At 45.5% G+C, this 19,122-nt stretch overlaps 1 protein-coding gene across 2 annotated transcripts in view; it reads right to left on the reverse strand.

Annotated features, from left to right (window-relative positions):
- Window positions 1-19,122, reverse strand: part of zmat4a (zinc finger, matrin-type 4a) — a 109,193-nt gene that overhangs the window by 14,253 nt on the left and 75,818 nt on the right. For both annotated transcript variants that reach the window (XM_035640976.2, XM_047331340.1), the window contains exon 6: window positions 7,231-7,327. In XM_035640976.2, the coding sequence (XP_035496869.2) occupies window positions 7,231-7,327 (97 nt within the window). The remainder of the gene's footprint in view (window positions 1-7,230; window positions 7,328-19,122) is intronic.

The following is a 19,122-nucleotide window of genomic DNA, read 5'->3' on the forward strand; positions in this document are numbered from 1 at the left end:
GCAGTTTGCTTACTCTCCAACTGTGTCACATCATTATTTTTTCAGAGAACGTTACAGTAGTATTGGCACAAGCACAGTTCATCCAGCATCACATTTGAGATCAATCTGGGTTAGTTTCATCTTTTGCTGCAGCAGCACCAGGGCTGGTTCAGTCACTGCAGGGTATTTGCTCAACCAGCCCCCAGCCCTGAGACAACATACCCCACAGACAGGGTTGTGTGTAGGACATAAGAAATACTGAGCTCAGACGTAATCATGCATTTTGACTTTAGCCACACACAAAAAAAACTTCTAATCTTCCCATGTTGTGGCCTGTTGCCAGATGTGTGTTGTTCAAGTGATTACCTGTGGTTGGCCTGGCCGTGCGCCGCTCAGAAAACAGTCGGCCAATCAGAAGAGAGGTTCAAGAATATTAAGTAGACAGGCAGAAATCGCCCTGTTTCTTTGCAGAGCTCCTGAGAGACGAAGCTATGAAACTATATTGAGACCTTTTTTTGGAACTTAAAACCACAACTATGTCGTCTTGAGGATATCAACACTTCACGTAAAACACCAGAAGGGTGTCACATGTGGGACCTTTAAGTCCTTTTCATGTTTTTTTTAGAAACTCCAGATAGAGATATTTCTGAGGTTATGTCCATCCCGGGATCTTTATGGCTTTTTTTCACCTCATGATCTTTTATAATTACAAATGTAACTATGTAATAATTTATAATGTATTGTGTTTATTAACCTTTTACTGTTAACTGTATTAGCAGTTTTTAAAAAACATTCCTAGATGTTATTTCATGAATGTGTGATGATTTTTGCTCTTTACAGTCACATTTTGTCCCTCTCTTTGACAGTTGCCGTGTTGAGGGGGACCGCTGATAAAGATTCAAATCTTCCTCTTTGACACACTGTAAAAAAAGCCCTGTGGAGAGTGTTTGCGGGGAGAAAAATAATCTGTGTCTTGCGAATGCGAGCCACAGATAAACTGCCAGTAGATCGGGCACAGCCCTCCGCGATGAGCAGATGCAGACAAGTCATTTGAAGGCAACGTCAAGCCGATTCTCTGAAATGGAGAATCCATGCGTCTTCCTCTCGTTTCTGAAAAAGAGGCATGTCACTGGGCTGAGCGCGGAGCAAAGCAGCAGGATGAACAGAATAAATCCCGCTGCTCCTGTCAAGACGGCGTAAACCGGCTGGACTGAACCTGGATGAACACAGCGGCAGAGGATGCAGCGCGATAAAATAAACCCACGCCGGGAAATTGAAACCCACGGCCCCTACATCTAGCTTTCAAAGGACTGTTGCGTTCGAAAGTAAAGCCTCACTGCTGAGGCGTTCATTATGTCTGACTTGATTTCCTGAACATTTGTGGGCTTTGGAAAAAAAAAGGCGAGGACAGTCAGGAAAAAATATTGCACTTGAGCGACTCATCGGGCTGCCTGCTGGCAGGGTCGGCTCGAAACAGACGAGGGACTTATCTTCACTAATGCGTATCACACGTCGTGCAGTTAAGTCTTTCACAGTTGTCATGTGCCCGACGGACATGAGAGCAAGTCGACGGCGCGCCGGGACAACACATTCACGCGGTCACGTTTGCCTTTTTCCCGCGACAGCAATCTCAGGTGACGGCAGGCAGACTTTGGAAGGGCAAGAATACCGAACGCTTATCTCCTCCCACCGATTGGCTCAGGGAAAGAAAAAACCCTCCAGCCAGCGCGCCGAATGATCTGCATGAGATTCACGTGCTTCGGCAGCGAGGGGCGCACGTGGCTAATCATCGTCTCTGCGGCACATCGGCGCGGTCGGGTCTGAAAACCTATTTGCGTGCAGGACGCAGCACACACATGTGGTGGCCCGTGATGGATGGCTACCCTGGGAAGAGGCGATGGCACAATAAGTACACTGTCTGCTTGAGTTGACCTATTGATAGGGGCCGTGTCTACACGCAGAAACGCTCGCTTTAACAAGCAATTTGTCTTGTACACAGTTTTAAAATGGGTACCATATGAAATGTCAAAAATTAGCTAACTGAATAAATCTGAAGAGAGAGATTTCTGGAATGAATTCACATGAAGCAGGGAGAGAATTAATGTGACTACTCAAGCGACAAGCTCCACGTTCGTGTTGCATCTGACTTATCTTGCCCTCGGTGACGATGAAAAATGAAAATTCCAAACACTTGAAAATAATCAAATCCCTTTTTCTCCAAGTGAAAGCAAAGTGACTGATTCAGTTGAGCTTAAATTTCCCGTCCTCAGGCAAATGAGATGAAATCACCACAACTCATTTGACTCTGGAGATGACAAAACAGAAGTTTTGTACGGTAACAGTCACACTCAGTCATCGGGATGCCGCTCAAACGAGAGGTCTTGACGTTCAAACTGCGTGCAGCTCCATCAGCATGTTTCAGTGTTGTACCACCGTGTGACATCAGATGTAAATGATTCATATCTAACAGTAACTTAAATTATGACGTGCGTCATTCCGGGTCATATTCATACTCTTTTCCTTCGGATTGAATCGGTTTACGTTCGTTCATGGAGCGTCACGTTAAATATCGCTGCCGCAATTAATTTTGGGGCGTCTGTTTCTCCTTTCCTTCCTTTTAGGAAGCTCCAGTGTACCCTATGCTAAAGGAGATAGGAAAGGAAGCGTTGAAGCTCCTTTCCTAAGCACTTAGAGAATCCGAACAGCTCTTATCATGGCTGCCGATGAAATATTTCCGGGTCACGTCAAGATTTAGGAAACTTCCTAAGTAATCCGACCCCACCCCACCTGTCCCTGATGTGTTCCACCTGTGTTCCCTCAGCCCCGCCCACCTTGTGTTTACAGTCTTTGTCGGATCGTCTGTGATGATTGTTCAGGTCAGTTCTGATACCTGCGCCGTGTTTCCTGGTTATGTTTTTGGTTCCCTGTGTTTTTTTTCATAGTGGATTACTTTTGTTGGATTTTTCCAAAAAGTCTCTTTTTATTAAATAATACTTTTTTCTGCACTCCTGCAGCAAACCTGACAGGAGTGTCTTCATCAGATGAAGTTCACGTCACTCGGACAGAAGGTGTCTCTGCTGCTTCGCTGGTGTTTTTTGGAGTATCATCACAAACCACAGAAACAATCACCATTTCTCTGGGAGACCCTCCTCTTAAAAGAAAATACTTTTAAAAAACCTCAATTCACTTAGTCCAGTGTCTCCTCTTCCCTTGTAGTAATGCTTTGATTAGGATAGCCACAAATTAAGGGTTTTCATCCATGGCTGTTCTCCCATTTGAGAGGTGAATCAGCGTGCATTGAAAATCACCAGCCGACTTTGCCTCCAGCTCAATATTATTGGTATATATCTAAAATTTTGCAAAATTTAAAAAGAAAAGGCAGCATGGGGAAAGCCAGAATACTAGTGGTTTTAAGTTGTCAGAGTAAAGGTAACCAGGTGTGTTGGCTTCTAGAAGAGGTCATGAATTTACCATGAGAAGTGGATTGTGCCCCGAGGCAGCCAGTCATTCCAGTGATTAAGTTATTGTGATCCATTGAAAAAAAAAAAAGGCCTTTTGAGCTGCAGTGCATTTTATACAATAATAGGTATATGAAAAGGAGGTAGCAACACTAACTCTGCCTCTCCATACAGCTCCCCTCATGCATCCATGAATGAAGCCGGCATGAACATGGGAACCGTCTACCGAGCAGTTCAAAGAGTACCGAGGGAAAATAAAACGCTGTCCATTTGAATTATGGATAAGAACGGAGTAAATAAAGGAAAAGAAACGTGTAGGGGAGAAAAGTTGGGCTCAGTTTTTGCCTCCAGTTGCAAAATATTAAATTAAGGGAGTACTCTTAACACAGCGCGAGTTAGTCTGAATAATGCAGTGGTAAAAAAATAAATAAGAATAAGGCTACTGCAATGTCTAAACTGAAGCTACATCCACATTACTATTTAGTTCTAGTGCTAGTTTACTACTGGTATTTTCGGTAAGTGAGCAACTCTCCCGTAGAAGGACTGCAGGGCAGATAATCTGCTTCCTGTTTACACGCAGGCCCAGTGTGCGTGACTGATACGGAGCAAAAACGCTCGTCTGGACTCGGATGGTTTCTTTGATTCAAAGACATCTTAGTGTGCATGTAACCTGAGAATTTAAAAGCAGTGCGTCAATCAACGGGGCATGAAGAGGGGTTAACACTTTACCCTTCAACGTGAGATCATAGAGGCGGAATTCACTTTGACGACACACAGAACAAATCCCATGAAAATGTACCTTTACAATTATACCAAAAAACAAAGTATTCAGTCGTGAACGGATGGTTTTCCCACCTCTTGGAAACCACGCAGCCGTTTACCTTCACGCGCTGGTTATTAGAAAGACGGAAGACTAATGCCGGAGAAGCACTTTTAGGTCGACACTTGAAAATAACAGCATAGATCTTCAGAGTGATTATCAAGTGGATGCCATCCGCTGTTTGCTTTGTCTGGTCAATAGGTGGAAGAGAGAGAGAGAGAGAGCTCCATCAGTTCCCCTCATCTGGAGGTCAAATGGGTTCCCCCTCCTTTCCCACTGCAGTCACACCAGCCGGGATCGCGGCCTCTTTGCTGCACTCAGTGCTGAGCCCCTTCTCCACGAGCCGCTCGCACTCTTTCTGTCTTAGCAAGACAATGGGACGGGTCGAGAGGAGGGGAGAGCACGGCAGAGCTCGACTCTGAGAGAGTGGGGGCAAAAAGAAAAAAATCGTTCCATAAAGCCAAATCAAACTAGTAAATCTTAAGACAGAGTCCATTAGGTCAGAGTCTCCTGCCTCGGATGCCAGCAGCAAATCAGAGGGGTTTAAGCAACAGGCCTGTTGTACCCGTGTAGTCGGCTTGTTAGCGGATCGATCACACTTCTCATTAGTACGCCCGTCACCAGCGGGAAATTTGTGCCCCCCCTCTGAGTCAAAATTCAATTTCTTCGGTTTCTCTTTCCAGGGCCTTAGTTCATTTTAGCAAAGAAGGGGCCATGTAGATATGTAGCGCGTGGACTTTGTTAACTGTTGTGGTGCAACAATATGATCCTCTTGATATCAGTGTTATATAACCCTCCCCCCCACACACACACACACACTATCCCGCTGACCTGGGACTAATGGGATTTAAACACATCGGTACTAGCCGATATCAATTGGAGTAAGGAGGAGTCAGACCAGTAATGTAAGTGTTATTTAAACTGTGAGGATTTTATATTAATACAAAACTTGTATTGGTGGTCTACATAACCCTATAATTTAAAATTTACAATTACTGCAGAACAAACATCCTGTAAAACCAAAACAGCCAAGCAGCCTCCTGTCCAAATACAATTATTCGATCCAACGTTAATATAAAACATATTGATTAGTGCCGCTTCAAAACTTCGAATGATTCATTAACCCTCTAGTCCATTGTGTCAATTCTTCCCTCATAAAATCGCATCACTCCGTTTTCTGTTTTGAAAATGTCACGATATCAAACATCATGAATCGCACATCAAGGGCATCATTTCCATTATCCATCTATTCAGCTTAAATAGGCTGTAAATGCCTCTGTGTTACTCTTTGACATGATCCCCAGCCATTCTCTGGAGTTTTGCAACGCGGATAAGGCTTTAGTCTTTCCGTGTAAACTGGCATTAAGCGAATGACCTAAATAGACCCGAGGCACCGCTCTGGGCTATGTGGATGAAAACGGGCTCTTTGGGGTGGAGGTTGGGGCTTGGGGTGTTTGCGTGTGGTCTGGGTTCCCAGTCTGTGTGTGTGTGTGTGTGTGCGTGTGTGTGTGTGGAAGAGGATGTCAAGATTTGCATGGAAACCCAGTGGCTTTGACAAGTTGGTGCAGGCATCCGTGACTAGAGCGCGTGGTTGTAAAACGGCATGTCACGTCTCCCCTGATGTCCGCGTCCCCTTTGCTGAAACAGGGGGGGTTAATTCCAGCACATGCAACCACAACCTAACCCTAGCCCTACACTGCCAAGGGCCCATGCAAAAACCCCCAGGGGGTTTGCAGTCCCAACTGCTTTGGGCCAAGTAATCAGTGCAAAGATGCCTCTGAGAACATAAAGCAACACAGACGCACGCTGAGGAGGAAAACAAATCCAAGGCGAAACACTTTACACCTTCCAGGACTGAAGGACATCTTAACTCCTGAAATCACATAACATGTCAGTAGGTAGCTGACAAAGCAAATAACCTCTATTAAACTCCAACATTTCATTTCGCATTTCTACATTTGTGCAAATGGCATAATGTGTCATCTATTCAGAAAAATCTACTGGAGTCTGTGGAATGCAACGTTATTGGGACAAATTCAAGCCTTCCTCTTTCCTTCTGCTTCCAGGCTAACGGTCTTATGGCACAGGCCTGATGTTTATAACATTGATCTTCACATATAATTCTTGTGAAATGTTTCCCAAAAGGATGAACTGTTATTTTGAGAAGTCCCAACTTACTCTGGAAGGTTTCAGACATGTGCTATGCAGTGGGGCATTTGTGGCTGTGAGTATATTGGGTATCAGGACAATAAATATGCTAAAGATCCAGATCTCACCAACTGTAATTATCTTCATGTGTATATGAATTGAATATATATCAATATATATGCATTGTGATTTTAAAACAGGTGGCACTGAGCGTACCAAGACACACCGGTGCTCACTATAGTCCCATTGTGTTTTCAGATTTTCGAAATGGTCCAGTCACCTGGTATTCATTTAAGAGGCCTGTTGTGTCTACCTGGCAGTGCACAGGCTTTTCAAATGAGCTTTCGTTTTACGGCGTGTTTGGAGACAAGACGGCCGCAGGAGAATGAGCTCCAGCAGGCCGCCTCTTTGTATTGCAAATGCTTGTTGATTCTCAGCTTGTGAGGTCGGCTCCCGCGGCACCACGGCACCACGGCCACCAGTTACAGCCGCTCCGCCGCGAGAGCAGGGAAGGGCCTCGATTAGAGACCTTCCTCCCAAAATCGTGGACTGAACTTAAAGGACGCCTTGAGCAAAATGAACCCGGCTGAAATTTCTGCCTCAGCGATACAGCCCGCTACAATGCTCTCATCATTTATGCATGCAAAGTGAAATGCAGTGGTCAGGGAACCACTGCATTTGAGGATGCGGATGAAAACAAAGAAAACAGCGTGTTTTGTGCCAAAGATGAGGTGTAGCATCTCGCATTTAGCACTGCAGCATTAATTGTTAAAGGTAGAAGATTAGCTCCGTTGCCGCGGCGAGACGGTGGCGTGGTCCACTCACTTGTTTTGGTGCTTCGAGCCCTGCAGGTGTGCATGGTACTGTGCCACCGAGTTCAGCGTGACGCTGCACACTTCACAGGTGTAGCTCCGCTTCAGGCCTGGAATCAAACACAAACGCAAACATGACATGAATCAGTCTCCCCGTACACTGCAGCGAAGGTCGGGGTCGGATTTGAAATAATTTTCACTTTTTTAAATGAAAAAAAATCCATCAGAGCTCGACGGCCCCGGTGCAGATACATTTGAAGACCGCACCGTGGGTGGGCTTCCTTGTGTGTTATTTCGAGATTGCCTTTGCCGATACGGGCTGCTGGTGACGACGTGGCAGGGAATCATTTAGAACTGCGTAGACAGTGACATTTCATGCATTTCAAATCCCAGGGAAATAAATTTCACAGCTGAGGCGGACAGCTGGTACTCTAGGCACCCATGTTCTAGCTATTTATTTTTTTTTCCAAATAAAGAAGTAATAAAATCACACCTATAGCTCCGCTTCTTCTGCAACGCTGCGTCACCCAACATCACACTGCGATGGCCAATTTAAGTGCACATTCCTGGTAGATTGCTACATAAGAAGAATGCTGTGACCCTGTGATTGTCAAGCGCGGGGATGAAATGTAATCGTGACAACTTGCGACAGAACTAAGACGCTGTCTAACAGTTTTCTGAATGCTGCGGATCGTTTGTGACTTCATTGTATTGCGTCAGCGACGCCTCGTGTTCTGACAAGTGCCAAAGCTGTTGTTTGGTCTGAATGTCCAGTAACTGCACTTTCAAAATTCATATGTTCTCAACTGTGGCCAGATTTATGTCACTCAGCTTTGCCGACTGTTGGATGGTCAGTAAATCCTCCGTAAGTAGGTCTTTTAAAACTCATGTGAACTAAGTGGCTGCTTAGGGCCCCCTGGCCACTAGGGGGGCTCCCCATGCCCATTGTAACTAAAGGCATAGTCAGTCAGACAGTTAATGGAAAAGGCAGTAGCGTATAAAGACAATATTAAAAAAGGGCATGCCTGATTAATTTCAATGTTTTCCCATAAACCTTCATTATTAGTAGCGGTGGGGGGGGGCCCATATCAAATTCTATTTAGGGCCCAATATAGGCTAGGGACCGGCTCTGTCTGTACATAATGGGTAATTAATCCAATAGACGTGATATTTCTGTCCAACAGAGAGACCGACATTGCCATGTATAGCGTCATGTACTGTACAAACGCTTAAAAACTTAATGTCAGCTTGAGTTTTATGTCATCCAAGCAAGAGAACACACAGCTCAGTGCGTGCACGGCACCTGAGACCTTGAGGCGTCTGAATTGTTTGCCGTCAACAAAATTGAACAAGTCACCTGCATTTTTTTTTGGTTACTAAGCATCAACAGCGTCCTCGATGGCGCCATTATCCCCGACACCGAGTCGGTGCCCTGTTGCTGCGAATTATGAGCAACCTGCATAATCGCTGTCATGTTGTACTAATCTTATTTGTGGTATGAAAAATGGTCGTCCTGATTGCCCCGCTCTCGCAATTGAGTTAAACCCCCTCCATAAATAAACCTCAGAGCGAAAGGCCAAGAGGAAATAAATGTCACCCTGCACTCATTGAATCACATTTCCATATCCTCCTTAATCTCATCCCCCCTGTGCGTGCGCGATCATTTATTCTGAATCGTCGCACCACAGGAAGAGCTGCCGAAACTTAGAAAGCCTACTATTTGCTCCTTCCAGTGTCGAGGCCTGTGATGGCGGGTGATGTTGAAAATGGGACATTTGCTAAATGTTGATGTCAGCGGTTTGCTTCTACATTTCCACAGAGGCCAATATTCCCCAAGGGGGGGGGGGGGGGAGAGTGAAAATCTCTCCCTTTCACTTTCCCTTTCCCAACAAACTGTACAATAACCACTCTGTCAGTCGGCCGCCACAAGGACGGAGATTTCAATTTTGCCCCGGTCATGAGCTGACATTAAAGTCCTGCAGCAGGCGGCGAGGGTCTGCTCTGCCGAGGCCCTTTGACAGCCTGCTTCTCAAACCCTTTTGGAAAGGGTTGAAGATTATACAGCGGCCGCGGAATCCATCACTGCCAGGCACCTGCGCCCCCCCCCCCCCCCCCCCCCGGCGCTGCCCTGCGTGAGCGATGAAGCCGCCGCAGCCTCCGGGGCCTCTGCAGTGCTTTACCCTCCATCACATTCACCTCCTACTTTCTGAGGCATCGCCCGGTGACTCATCAGAGACTCGCTTGTTTCGGTTAACTTGCCCCTCAGCGGCGACAAAGAGAGGAGGCTCAGGAGCGGATGCAGGGAGAAGGAAAAATATTGTCTCATTTGTTTGGGCTAAGTCGGGATGTTGTGACTGTAACCGTGGAGCTGGTGCATGCGAAGACAAATATCTTCATTCGGTCACAGAGAGAACTTCTGACAGAAAGTGGCCACTGGGTAAATGACTGGAAGTTAAAAAGAATCCTGGAGGCGTTTCAGAGACCGCTCATCTCAGATCCTCATTGAACAGACTTTTGTTTGAGTTCAAACCTGGGCCAAGGTTAGGAGAGTCTAAAGATCAGGACTCCAAGTGTTAAAGTGCATGTTTTACACCCTGTTGGTCATGACCCTTGACTCACGATGTCTCAGGTGTGTTCGGTCTGGTCTGACTGAGAGGAAGCCTACAAAGAGGAGGCAGATTGCTTTTCCTTTTGTCGGGAGTGCTTTTCGCTGAACTTGCTCTTTCGGTTGTTGTTGGACCTTTCCGGGAGTCATTTCAACTTGTGTTTTGTTTTTTTTAAACTTGTTCGATTGACAGAGCACCGAGGGCCAGATTTACCATGAAAATGACACGAGGAAGACGTGCACTGCAGTTTTTCATAAAGTGCAACCTGAATGTGCGCTGAGCGCCTGCTTCACTTGTGAGGCCCCCACCGCCAGCTCCTGGTCTGAACCCCTGTGAGTGAAGCAGAGCTCGTGAGCCCAGATCGAAGGTGGGATTTGTCTCAGATCACTAGAGCTCGGAACAGGATCGATAATGTAGTGATCACGATTACAAAACATTTGCTTTTGTCTTGCCCACCTGAGGAATTACGACACCTCGACTCCTCTGAAGATTGTGTGCGGTTTCATTAACGGGGACTTTACTGATAATTTTGAATGATAACACTGATTCATAAAAAATCCTGTCAAGGAACAGTCTAAAAAGTTTCATAGCCTCTGCTTACATCTTAATCAAGATTTGAAATGGGCCGATGTCATAGCAAACTAATAGAACACGGTAACTAGCCGGTCTCTGTGCCCGCGCGTCGGCTCGCCGGTCAGCCACAGATTGGGGGTTTCTCATTGGGCGGCCAGTTGAGTTATTTCACTTGCTCCGTCGTAAATCTCTGGTTTGCCGCTCAGCTAATTGAGACCTATTGCCTGAGCCGCCGGGAGGGAGGGAACGCGGTGGCAGCATGACTGATCAGCGGTTTGGTCCTCTGTGTGCAGGGGAAAGGTGGTGCGGGTCCCGGGGTTCGCGCTAAATGAACCAGCGGCCGTCTGCCCCACTCAGCCGGTGCAAGTTCAGCTCGTTCCCCCTCTGATTGTAGCGGAGCAGGCGCCGAATCGGAATCCGAATGAACCAAAGTGTTGCCGCAGCAGGATGTGTGATAATGGATGACGTTGTCAAACGGCCCAACATAATGAAATCATCAGTTAAAAGTTAAAAAAAAAAAGAAGAAATTTGGAAAAGGGCAGTTAGTAGAGATTTGATCTGAGAAAGGAATATCTGGCCTTGCTCGTCCAATCTAGTGTTGAAATTAAACTGGGACAGACTCTGGCCTTTGTTTCCTCTTGAAGAGGACCGTGATCAGCTCACTGTAATTTGCCCGCCTCTGAGCCCGCTATTAAGGCCATAACAGATCTATTTCGGGGTCAGGGGGAGTGGTGAATAAACCACGTAGGCCAGACAAGAGAAACAGCTGGAGAACGGCGAGCAGGGCTCTTTAGAAAAGAAGAATAGCTGGAAAACAGGGCAGACACGTTGTCCACCTCTTTAAATCACATCTGCCAGAGATGCATCTCCGATTAACAGCTGCGATGGAGTCTGGAAAAACACAATTTGTCTGTCGGGGTGTTTGACGGGCCTGACCAGGGTCTGAATTTAGTGTTTGGGCGAGAGCACTGACAAAATCCAAAAGCTCCGTGCCCTCGCTTGGCGCTGACGCGAGGATGGTGACCGGTGCGCTTGATCTCAGAGAACACGACTGACAGTGGGGTTCACCCATCACGCTGTGATTCTTCTCTTCCTCCTGGACTTCAGGAGATCAGTGCAGGTCAGTCGACCACGTTGCGACATTTCTCCTCTGTACCAGGCAGCTGCTGAATCACATCACGTTCCATTTGTCTGCCACAGTTAAAAAGAAAACAACTTTCCCTTGTGAGCTTCCAGAGGCAACAGAGCCGGTGCCACTGGGCTGGACACTAAATGTTTCTTGGTACGTGATTTGAGCAAGCAATTTTCAATTTGTCTTTAAACCTTCATTGTAGCATGTATACTTGGCTGAGCCTCAGGATATCTGGTGGCTGCCTGATTCAAAATAGATGAAATGACTAACTATAAATGTAGTAATAATCATAGACTGTAAAGATGGATGATGTATCGCCACTTCCTCCTGATGAACAATAATCACTCCAAAATATCCCAGAAGTGCTGGGGATGTCATTTGGACATCCCCAGCACCATCATGAGTCGGTGAGTCATGATGTTTCGCCCTGTTTTTATAGCATCAAATAACAAATTAAAAACAAACTGATCAGAAAAAAAACGAGTGATGACCAAAATGTCAGAGACCATCTTTGGGAAAAAGTGTAGTTTAGGGTGATTTCTTTTAGTTCTTATGTTCTTATTTTAGTTATTATGTCCTACTCACTAAGCTGGAGGGGGCAGTGTTTGACCTATACTGCAGCCAGCCACCAGGGGGCGATTAAGATGATTTGGCTCCGGTTTTGAGGAGGGGTAATGTCGTCCGTCTTTATACAGTCTGTGGGTACGTTACAACATCTGGTGTTGCTATAAAAATGAGTAAATGTTAAACAGTGGAGGTTTTATGAATGGATGACGTGTGTGGTTACGCACTAAAAGCTGAGGAACACTTCGCTTGTCAGTTGCCTGCAAATAAATTTCAACTTTCATCTGTTATTACAGATGACAAAAAGGTAAGGAGCTGGAAACTGTTGTGTTTTGTGTTACAAAATGCAGCTACTGTGCTATCAGAATGGTTTCCATATTGATGAGGGTTTAGATGTGGGAGGGGGTGCTCCAGGCTCCCTGGCCCCTATAGTAAAAGATGAGACAAGCTTTTGTATGTACTTTCTTTTCTCTCAGGAGAAATGAACCGCAACTTCCTTGGATGAGACGGATCCAATCATCGAGCTTAAAGTTCCGTCGCAAAAACTGTAAAAGACAATCTGCGGCTTAAATCACTGTACGTTGAAAGTGTGCTCCAGTTTTTGATGGAATTCGGCCTCTGAGCTTTTCAGAGTTCAGGTGCCTCGATTCATTTCACTCGTCAAAACCAATGCAGGTGGCGGCGAAGCAATAGGTGGTGCCTCTGCTGGGGAGAGATGGAGATTTAGCACTTTTGCACATTTAAAAAAAAAAAAAAGGAAAAGAAAAATCTCTCCAAAGGCTTTCAACATGACTATAGCCCGTGTCTCTCCACTGAAGAGCTTCCCCCCTGCACTCGGAAGGAGCCGCAGCACCAGAAAAAGGCACTTTGTGAGCACGTGTTGCTCCGTCTGAAATCCTCGTCAGGGGCCGTTTTTTAAAACAAGAGACGCAGCGGGTGAAGAGCATACGTGAAGTATAATGGACTGTTCCTTCGGAAAGCCAACGGTGATGGACGGGAGAGAAAACTGGCCATAGCACAGCATGAACTTAAAGTGACTGTATTGTTTCCCTGTATTCTGATTCCTTTTCACATGTTGTCATACCAGCAGGCAGTGTGATTAAAACTGCTCATTCCCCAGGTCTGTCTGACATTACCGCAATGACAGTGTTGGACGTCTGAAAGGGAAAGTCCCATTACAGACCAGAATCCCATTAACCCAAAATTGATTGAGCATTTTCTGACAATGTTTCTCCAAAAAGCTCTGAAATGTCCTTGTTTTTCACAGCGAGTGCACATGGATGCTGATTAGATATTTTGAATGTGTGAAGTATTAAATGTTGAAAAGGACTGCACTGTAAAAGGGCTGCCTTCAAATTTCATGTAGAGTGAAAAAATATAATTTGTTCTTCTGACATTGCCTCGTGATATTTCGATTAAATGAAACAATGATACAATGTCGCTTTCGTCCTCGGACAGCGTGTATTTTGAATTTCAATTTACAAAACGAACAAACAGGCCAGATCCCATTTTACAGTGTGCGCGGGCAGCAGAGTGTGGAAATCCATCAATACCCATCACCATTTCCTTCGGAGTACCACGTGCGCTGGATGGTTGCTCAGGTCAGTTGTCATTATACATAGAACAGGAAGTCACAGACGAATGCGGAACATTCGCTCACATCAAAACAAAACACGCGGCATCTGTTGGTGCCGTCTCGTTGAGCCGCATAGAATCTATACAGCACACGCTCCAGCTCTGTCAAATCAAGTGACATGTAGCCGCGACACAAACCGCAGCAGACACCGGTTCGTCGGGGGGGGGGGGGGGGGGGGGGGGGGGGGGGGGGCTGACGAGTTCTGTCAAATCCTTTCCATTGCACTCTCCACCAATCAGCCGCCTTCCCTGACGTCTGTTTCAACCTCCCTTTCCTGCACTTGTCAAGACGGTAGGGAAAACGTCACACTGAACATTTTAAAGATTAAAGTGAACGTATGCTTCAACAACAACACATCTCACAAAGGAGTCGTACTCGGAGCGGCTGGTCCCGACGGGAATATACAGGAACCGTTTCAATTTGTTTTTCCTACGCTCTTGTCTCCTTGTTGTATTATAAATTTGATGTCACATTATCCTCTATGGCAAGGGATTAAAATGATGAGTGGATGTATCTGACGTCTGCGGGTGTTGGAAACCACCGCGGGTAGAGTACATAGCCGGAGTCAGAGGGATTAATGGAACAAGGAAAATATGACAGCCCGTGGACACATTTAATGTGTAATGCTACGGTGGTGTAGTGGTTAGCGCTGTCGCCTCACAGCAAGAAGGTTCTGGGTTCGAATCCAGACCAACCGGGGCCTTTCTGTGTGGAGTTTGCATGTTCTCCCCGTGTATGCGTGGGTTGTCTCCGGGTTCTCCGGCTTCCTCCCACAGTCCAAAGACATTGACGTTAGGTCAATTGGAGACTCTAAGTTGACCGTAGATGTGAATGGTTATCCTTCTCTGTATGTTGCCCTGCGATAGGCTGGCGACCTTTGGCCTCTCGCCCTATGTCAGCTGGGATTGGCTGCCCCGCGTCCCTTAAATGGACAAAGCGGTAGATGATGGATGCTGAACGGCAAATGGCAGGGCTGAACTTGCCCTAAAAGAGATACAAATTTTTACTCTGTATCATGTCACACTTAGGCAAAGATGTTACGGACATGAGGAACACCTGGCTATCAGGTGAAAGGAGCTGCCTGTGGCCTGCTCGTCCGTCGCTGCCTTTTCCCTCGAGACATCCTCCCACCGCTGAGGCAGAGCAGACGCTCAGGCTGCAGTCCCCGTTTCATTTAGCTGCTCGGGGACGGGGATGTAGGAAGATAAAAGAGGCTGATGTCGCAGCCTCTTATAGGAAGTCCCATTATATTGCCGCGCAATAAAAATAATTAAACAGCAATCACGTCTCTATGTTACGGTGATCTATAGCACCCATGTGGGCCCTTGTTACCCGGGGCCTTTGCCAGAATATGACTCGTTATTATTTCCAAATCTCCCTTCTAACTATACAGGGGGACGAGTGTGTTGGTATTCCACAGACAGCTCTGGCAGCTCGGACCCAATCTGTAAGTCATCTGACCACATAATAAATTCAGTTCGCAGTTTATTAGGTACACCTAGTAAAAACTAACTAAGTCGAGAGAAAAAAACAATAACTGCTCCCTTCACAAATAATTCAAATAGTTTACCTCTATTATTTCATCACCCCATTTACACACTTGTTTAAAAACTCTAAGAAACACTGTTGGGTTGTTGTTTGACATAATTTTTATTTATACCATGATGTTCCTTCCTCGTATCTGCGTTTCTCAAGTTTCCTTTGCTATTCCCTGTTGTTTTTTCCCATTGAATTTCTATTTCCTGTTTTACTTTGTGGCCCATTTCCTCGTGTCTCTGCACTTCCTGTTCTCCTCTTGTAGTTGGTGTCTTTACTTTGCCTGTGATTGTCACCTGTTCCTAATATGTCTCACCTGTGTTCAATCTTCCATCCATCCATCCATCCATCCATCGTCTACCTCTTTATCCATTTAAGGGGTCGCGCGGCGCTGGAGCCAATCCCAGCTAACATTGGGCGAGAGGCGGGGTTCACCCTCGACTGGTCGTGTGTTCAATCTTCCCTTGTGTATTTAGTCTTTGTACTGCCAGTCCCAGTGGATTTTTATGCCTATTCAACAGGAACAAATGTGTTTTTGAAGGTAGAAATAGGTAATTTGAAGCACTCATTTCTGTGTCAGTCTCATACAGTAGTAAAGGGGTTAGGGTTATCTTCTAGGATCTCTTATTTACAGTTACGGCAACCTAGATTCCCCTTATTTTATTAAGGCAAAGTTTTTTTCTTACTGATGCAAGACTTTTGTGATCATTCAACGAGAACAAATGTTTTATTGAAGGTAGCAATTATTGAATAATAATAATAATAATATTGAATGTAAATAGACCCAAGTTGGCAGAACTATTGTCTAAACTTGTCAACCAATACACTCAAGAATAGTAGTCAAAAGTTTCTATTATTCCGTCAACCACATTACCTGTTATGATCCGCCAGTATCGTGATCTTTAAAAAAACTGTGTGGTTGTTGTTTGACCTATTTATTTATGCTTTGATTTTCCTTCCTTGTGTCTTGGTTTGTCAAGTTCCCTTTGTGGGGAACCCTGTGTTTGTTTCATATTTACATTTCTATTTCCTGTTTTACTTTGTAGCCCATTTCCCTTGTGTCTGTGCACTTCCTGTTCCTGATGTGTCTCACCTGTGTTCAATCTCCCCTGGTGTATTTAGTCTTCGTCCTCCCGCTCCTCTGTGATTTCCCCCCCAGTCTGTTCCTGGGTTTTTGGCTCCTGTGTTTGCTACCTGCTTTGTCTGACATTACCTGTTTGTGTTCCGACATCCATGCTGAATTTAGTTTTTTGCTTTACTTTGGAAATCTTTACGTTTGTTTTCTTTTTATTAAATTACTACTTTAAATTGCACTATTGCACAATTCGTAGAAATTGAAAGAATAGTGATCATTGTAACTCTGAAAATAAAGACACCATCATCCCTGTTAACCCACTGCAGTGATAAGAAGGGGGGAAAAAGTGCTTACACAATCTGTCCACATGCGTGTCTTCATCCCGTTTGCCATCCTGCAAACATCCCAATCCTCACCGTTACCGCAAAGGAAACTCCTCATGTCCACATCGTCGACAGTAGATTTCCAAGAGAAGCTGCGTCGCACGGCTCAAACCGTCTGCCGGAGCCTGTTTGCAAACTCTGCAGTTATTCGCTGCAATATGTTGAATTTACAACAAAATGACTTGCGGGTCAGACATTACATCAATTTTTACGGTGTGCTCTAAAGTAAGGCTATTTTCTTCTCCCACCGTTCGGTGGATGCACATATACTCTGCACTCAATACAGACATTTACAAAGGTTTTATATATATTTTTTTAAATTCATTGTGTGATGTTGGGAGCTAAGAAGTGGGCGGGTCGCCACAATTCAAACCCAGGAACGGTGGAGAGCTAGTGGCCTCTCACACCATCATCACCATCGCGTATGGCGATCTTTAGAGTCAGACTGCGCACACACACACAATCTCAGCAAGTTGAGACGAGTGTGAGGATGGCGCGGGAGGTCAGCGAGACGAAGGAGAGAAGAAATTGCGAAAAACCAGCAGATGCGGTGAAAAAAAAGAAAAGATGAAAGGAGGAAATGTAGAGACGTGATCTGAGGGGAAGCGGTGAAGGCAGCAGCCTCCCCCTGCCTGGGCCGCATGCTATACGCCCGCTGCGGTCCCATTCCCCCCTCTCCACGGGCTCGCAGTGCTGGTACTGCCTGATAGGATGATTTGCCACTTCATTACTAATTGATATTCTCCGGAGAGAAAGGCTCATTAGCCCAAGTGCTGAATAGTGCAGCCGTGGCGCGCTGACATTTTCAGCCTCTCCGTAATGACTGTGTTGATGTTGGCCGGCGCGTCTCTTCCGAACGCGGTGCAAAAAAAAAAAGAAGAAACGTTCATCGCGGCAAAGAGACGAGGCTGAAGACAAGGACGGCTTGGAGTCAGAGCGAAGAGGCGGATTGAGCATCTCTGGGGATTCTATTGTTGAGATCGATGCTTAAGATGAGAGAAATACATGTATTCACATGGTGTTGAACCCATGAAACATAAAAACAATGGGAAGAGAACTGAAGGTCCTCATTAATGTTGGCAAACTTGAATTTCACCATGTTTCTTATTCTCGTATTCTTTCTGATTCTCTTTGTGCTCTTCTCACAACTTTGTGGGGCGTCATCATTTAAAGTTTTTCATTTAAAGTACATTAGAGCTATTTGAAATTCAAAACCAGGTTTTTCAAAAACTGTAGCTCGAATCCAAAGTAGCCACGTTTGTCACGGATATTGAGTCTAAATGTGACGGATGAGCAACAGAGGATTAACGGTATAGACCTGTGTCACAGCAGCCATTTTGTCACCAGGTAAACACAGGTGTTACTAATCACCTTAATCAAGGCCCCGCACCTGCGAGGAGCGGAGGTTTGGTTAATGTGAAACAGCTGTGTCCAAAATGGCTGCTGTGGGGGAAAAAAAAGAAGTTTTCGAGGTTTTCTATCGATTGAATGTTGCGCACTAAGAGCGGTGCTTAGGGGAAAGACCGCCGCAGGATCTTTGCCTCAATCAAAAATAAAGAGTTTTACCACCTTTTAAGAGCTAGAAGCCTTCTGCTTAAAGCCTTAAGCCTTCTGCAGATCAACTCTCTGACGTTTAGTGTACAGAGTTAATGAACTCATTATATGACCTCTTTAAATTCAGATACGCCATAAGGGGAAAATGCATCATGGCAGTATTTATTTATTTATTTTTTAAAATATGATGAATGCTTGCGTGAAATGATATGTATGAATATACAGTAAACATACTAGAATTTTGTATGATCTGCATATCTGTGTACAAATCAATCTTACATGTTACTGAGAAGAACTCCACTGGGATGGGGTTGAAAAGACTCAAACACATTAAGCTGCGTACAAAAACTTAATCATGAATTGTTGGAAATTCAATGTTTGGACAAAATGCCCTGCACCAGAAATAGACTCAATAGTCAACCGACTGCAGCCGCTCAATCTGCCCTCGACTCTTCGCGGCACATCTGTACAGCACAAAGCATGAAGATCAAATCCAGCTTGGAGTCAGGAGTGCGTGTGTCCAATCAGCTGCGAGGACTTGTCTTTCCTCCCATTCGATGTGGTCACACGCCGCTGCCCTTTACAACACCTTTGGGCTCCTTCTGCTCTTCTGGCAGCCGGCCCCTCCACATGGCCGGGATGATGTTGTGTAATTGTTATTGACATATTGTGACTCGGAGAGGATAAGCAGGAACACCCCCCTCCCGTTCTGTAAAATTAACAGCTTGTGACATGGCTGACGGCGCCAGTCAAAAGGGCTGCCTGTCACTTCAGTAGCGGAGGGGAACCGTCCTTCCGGATGCGACTGCTCCCCGTCACTGTGGTCGATAATGCGCCCGACCTTGA

This window comes from Scophthalmus maximus, chromosome 3, assembly GCF_022379125.1.
Source record: "Scophthalmus maximus strain ysfricsl-2021 chromosome 3, ASM2237912v1, whole genome shotgun sequence".
In the NCBI taxonomy this organism is placed as follows: domain Eukaryota; kingdom Metazoa; phylum Chordata; class Actinopteri; order Pleuronectiformes; family Scophthalmidae; genus Scophthalmus; species Scophthalmus maximus.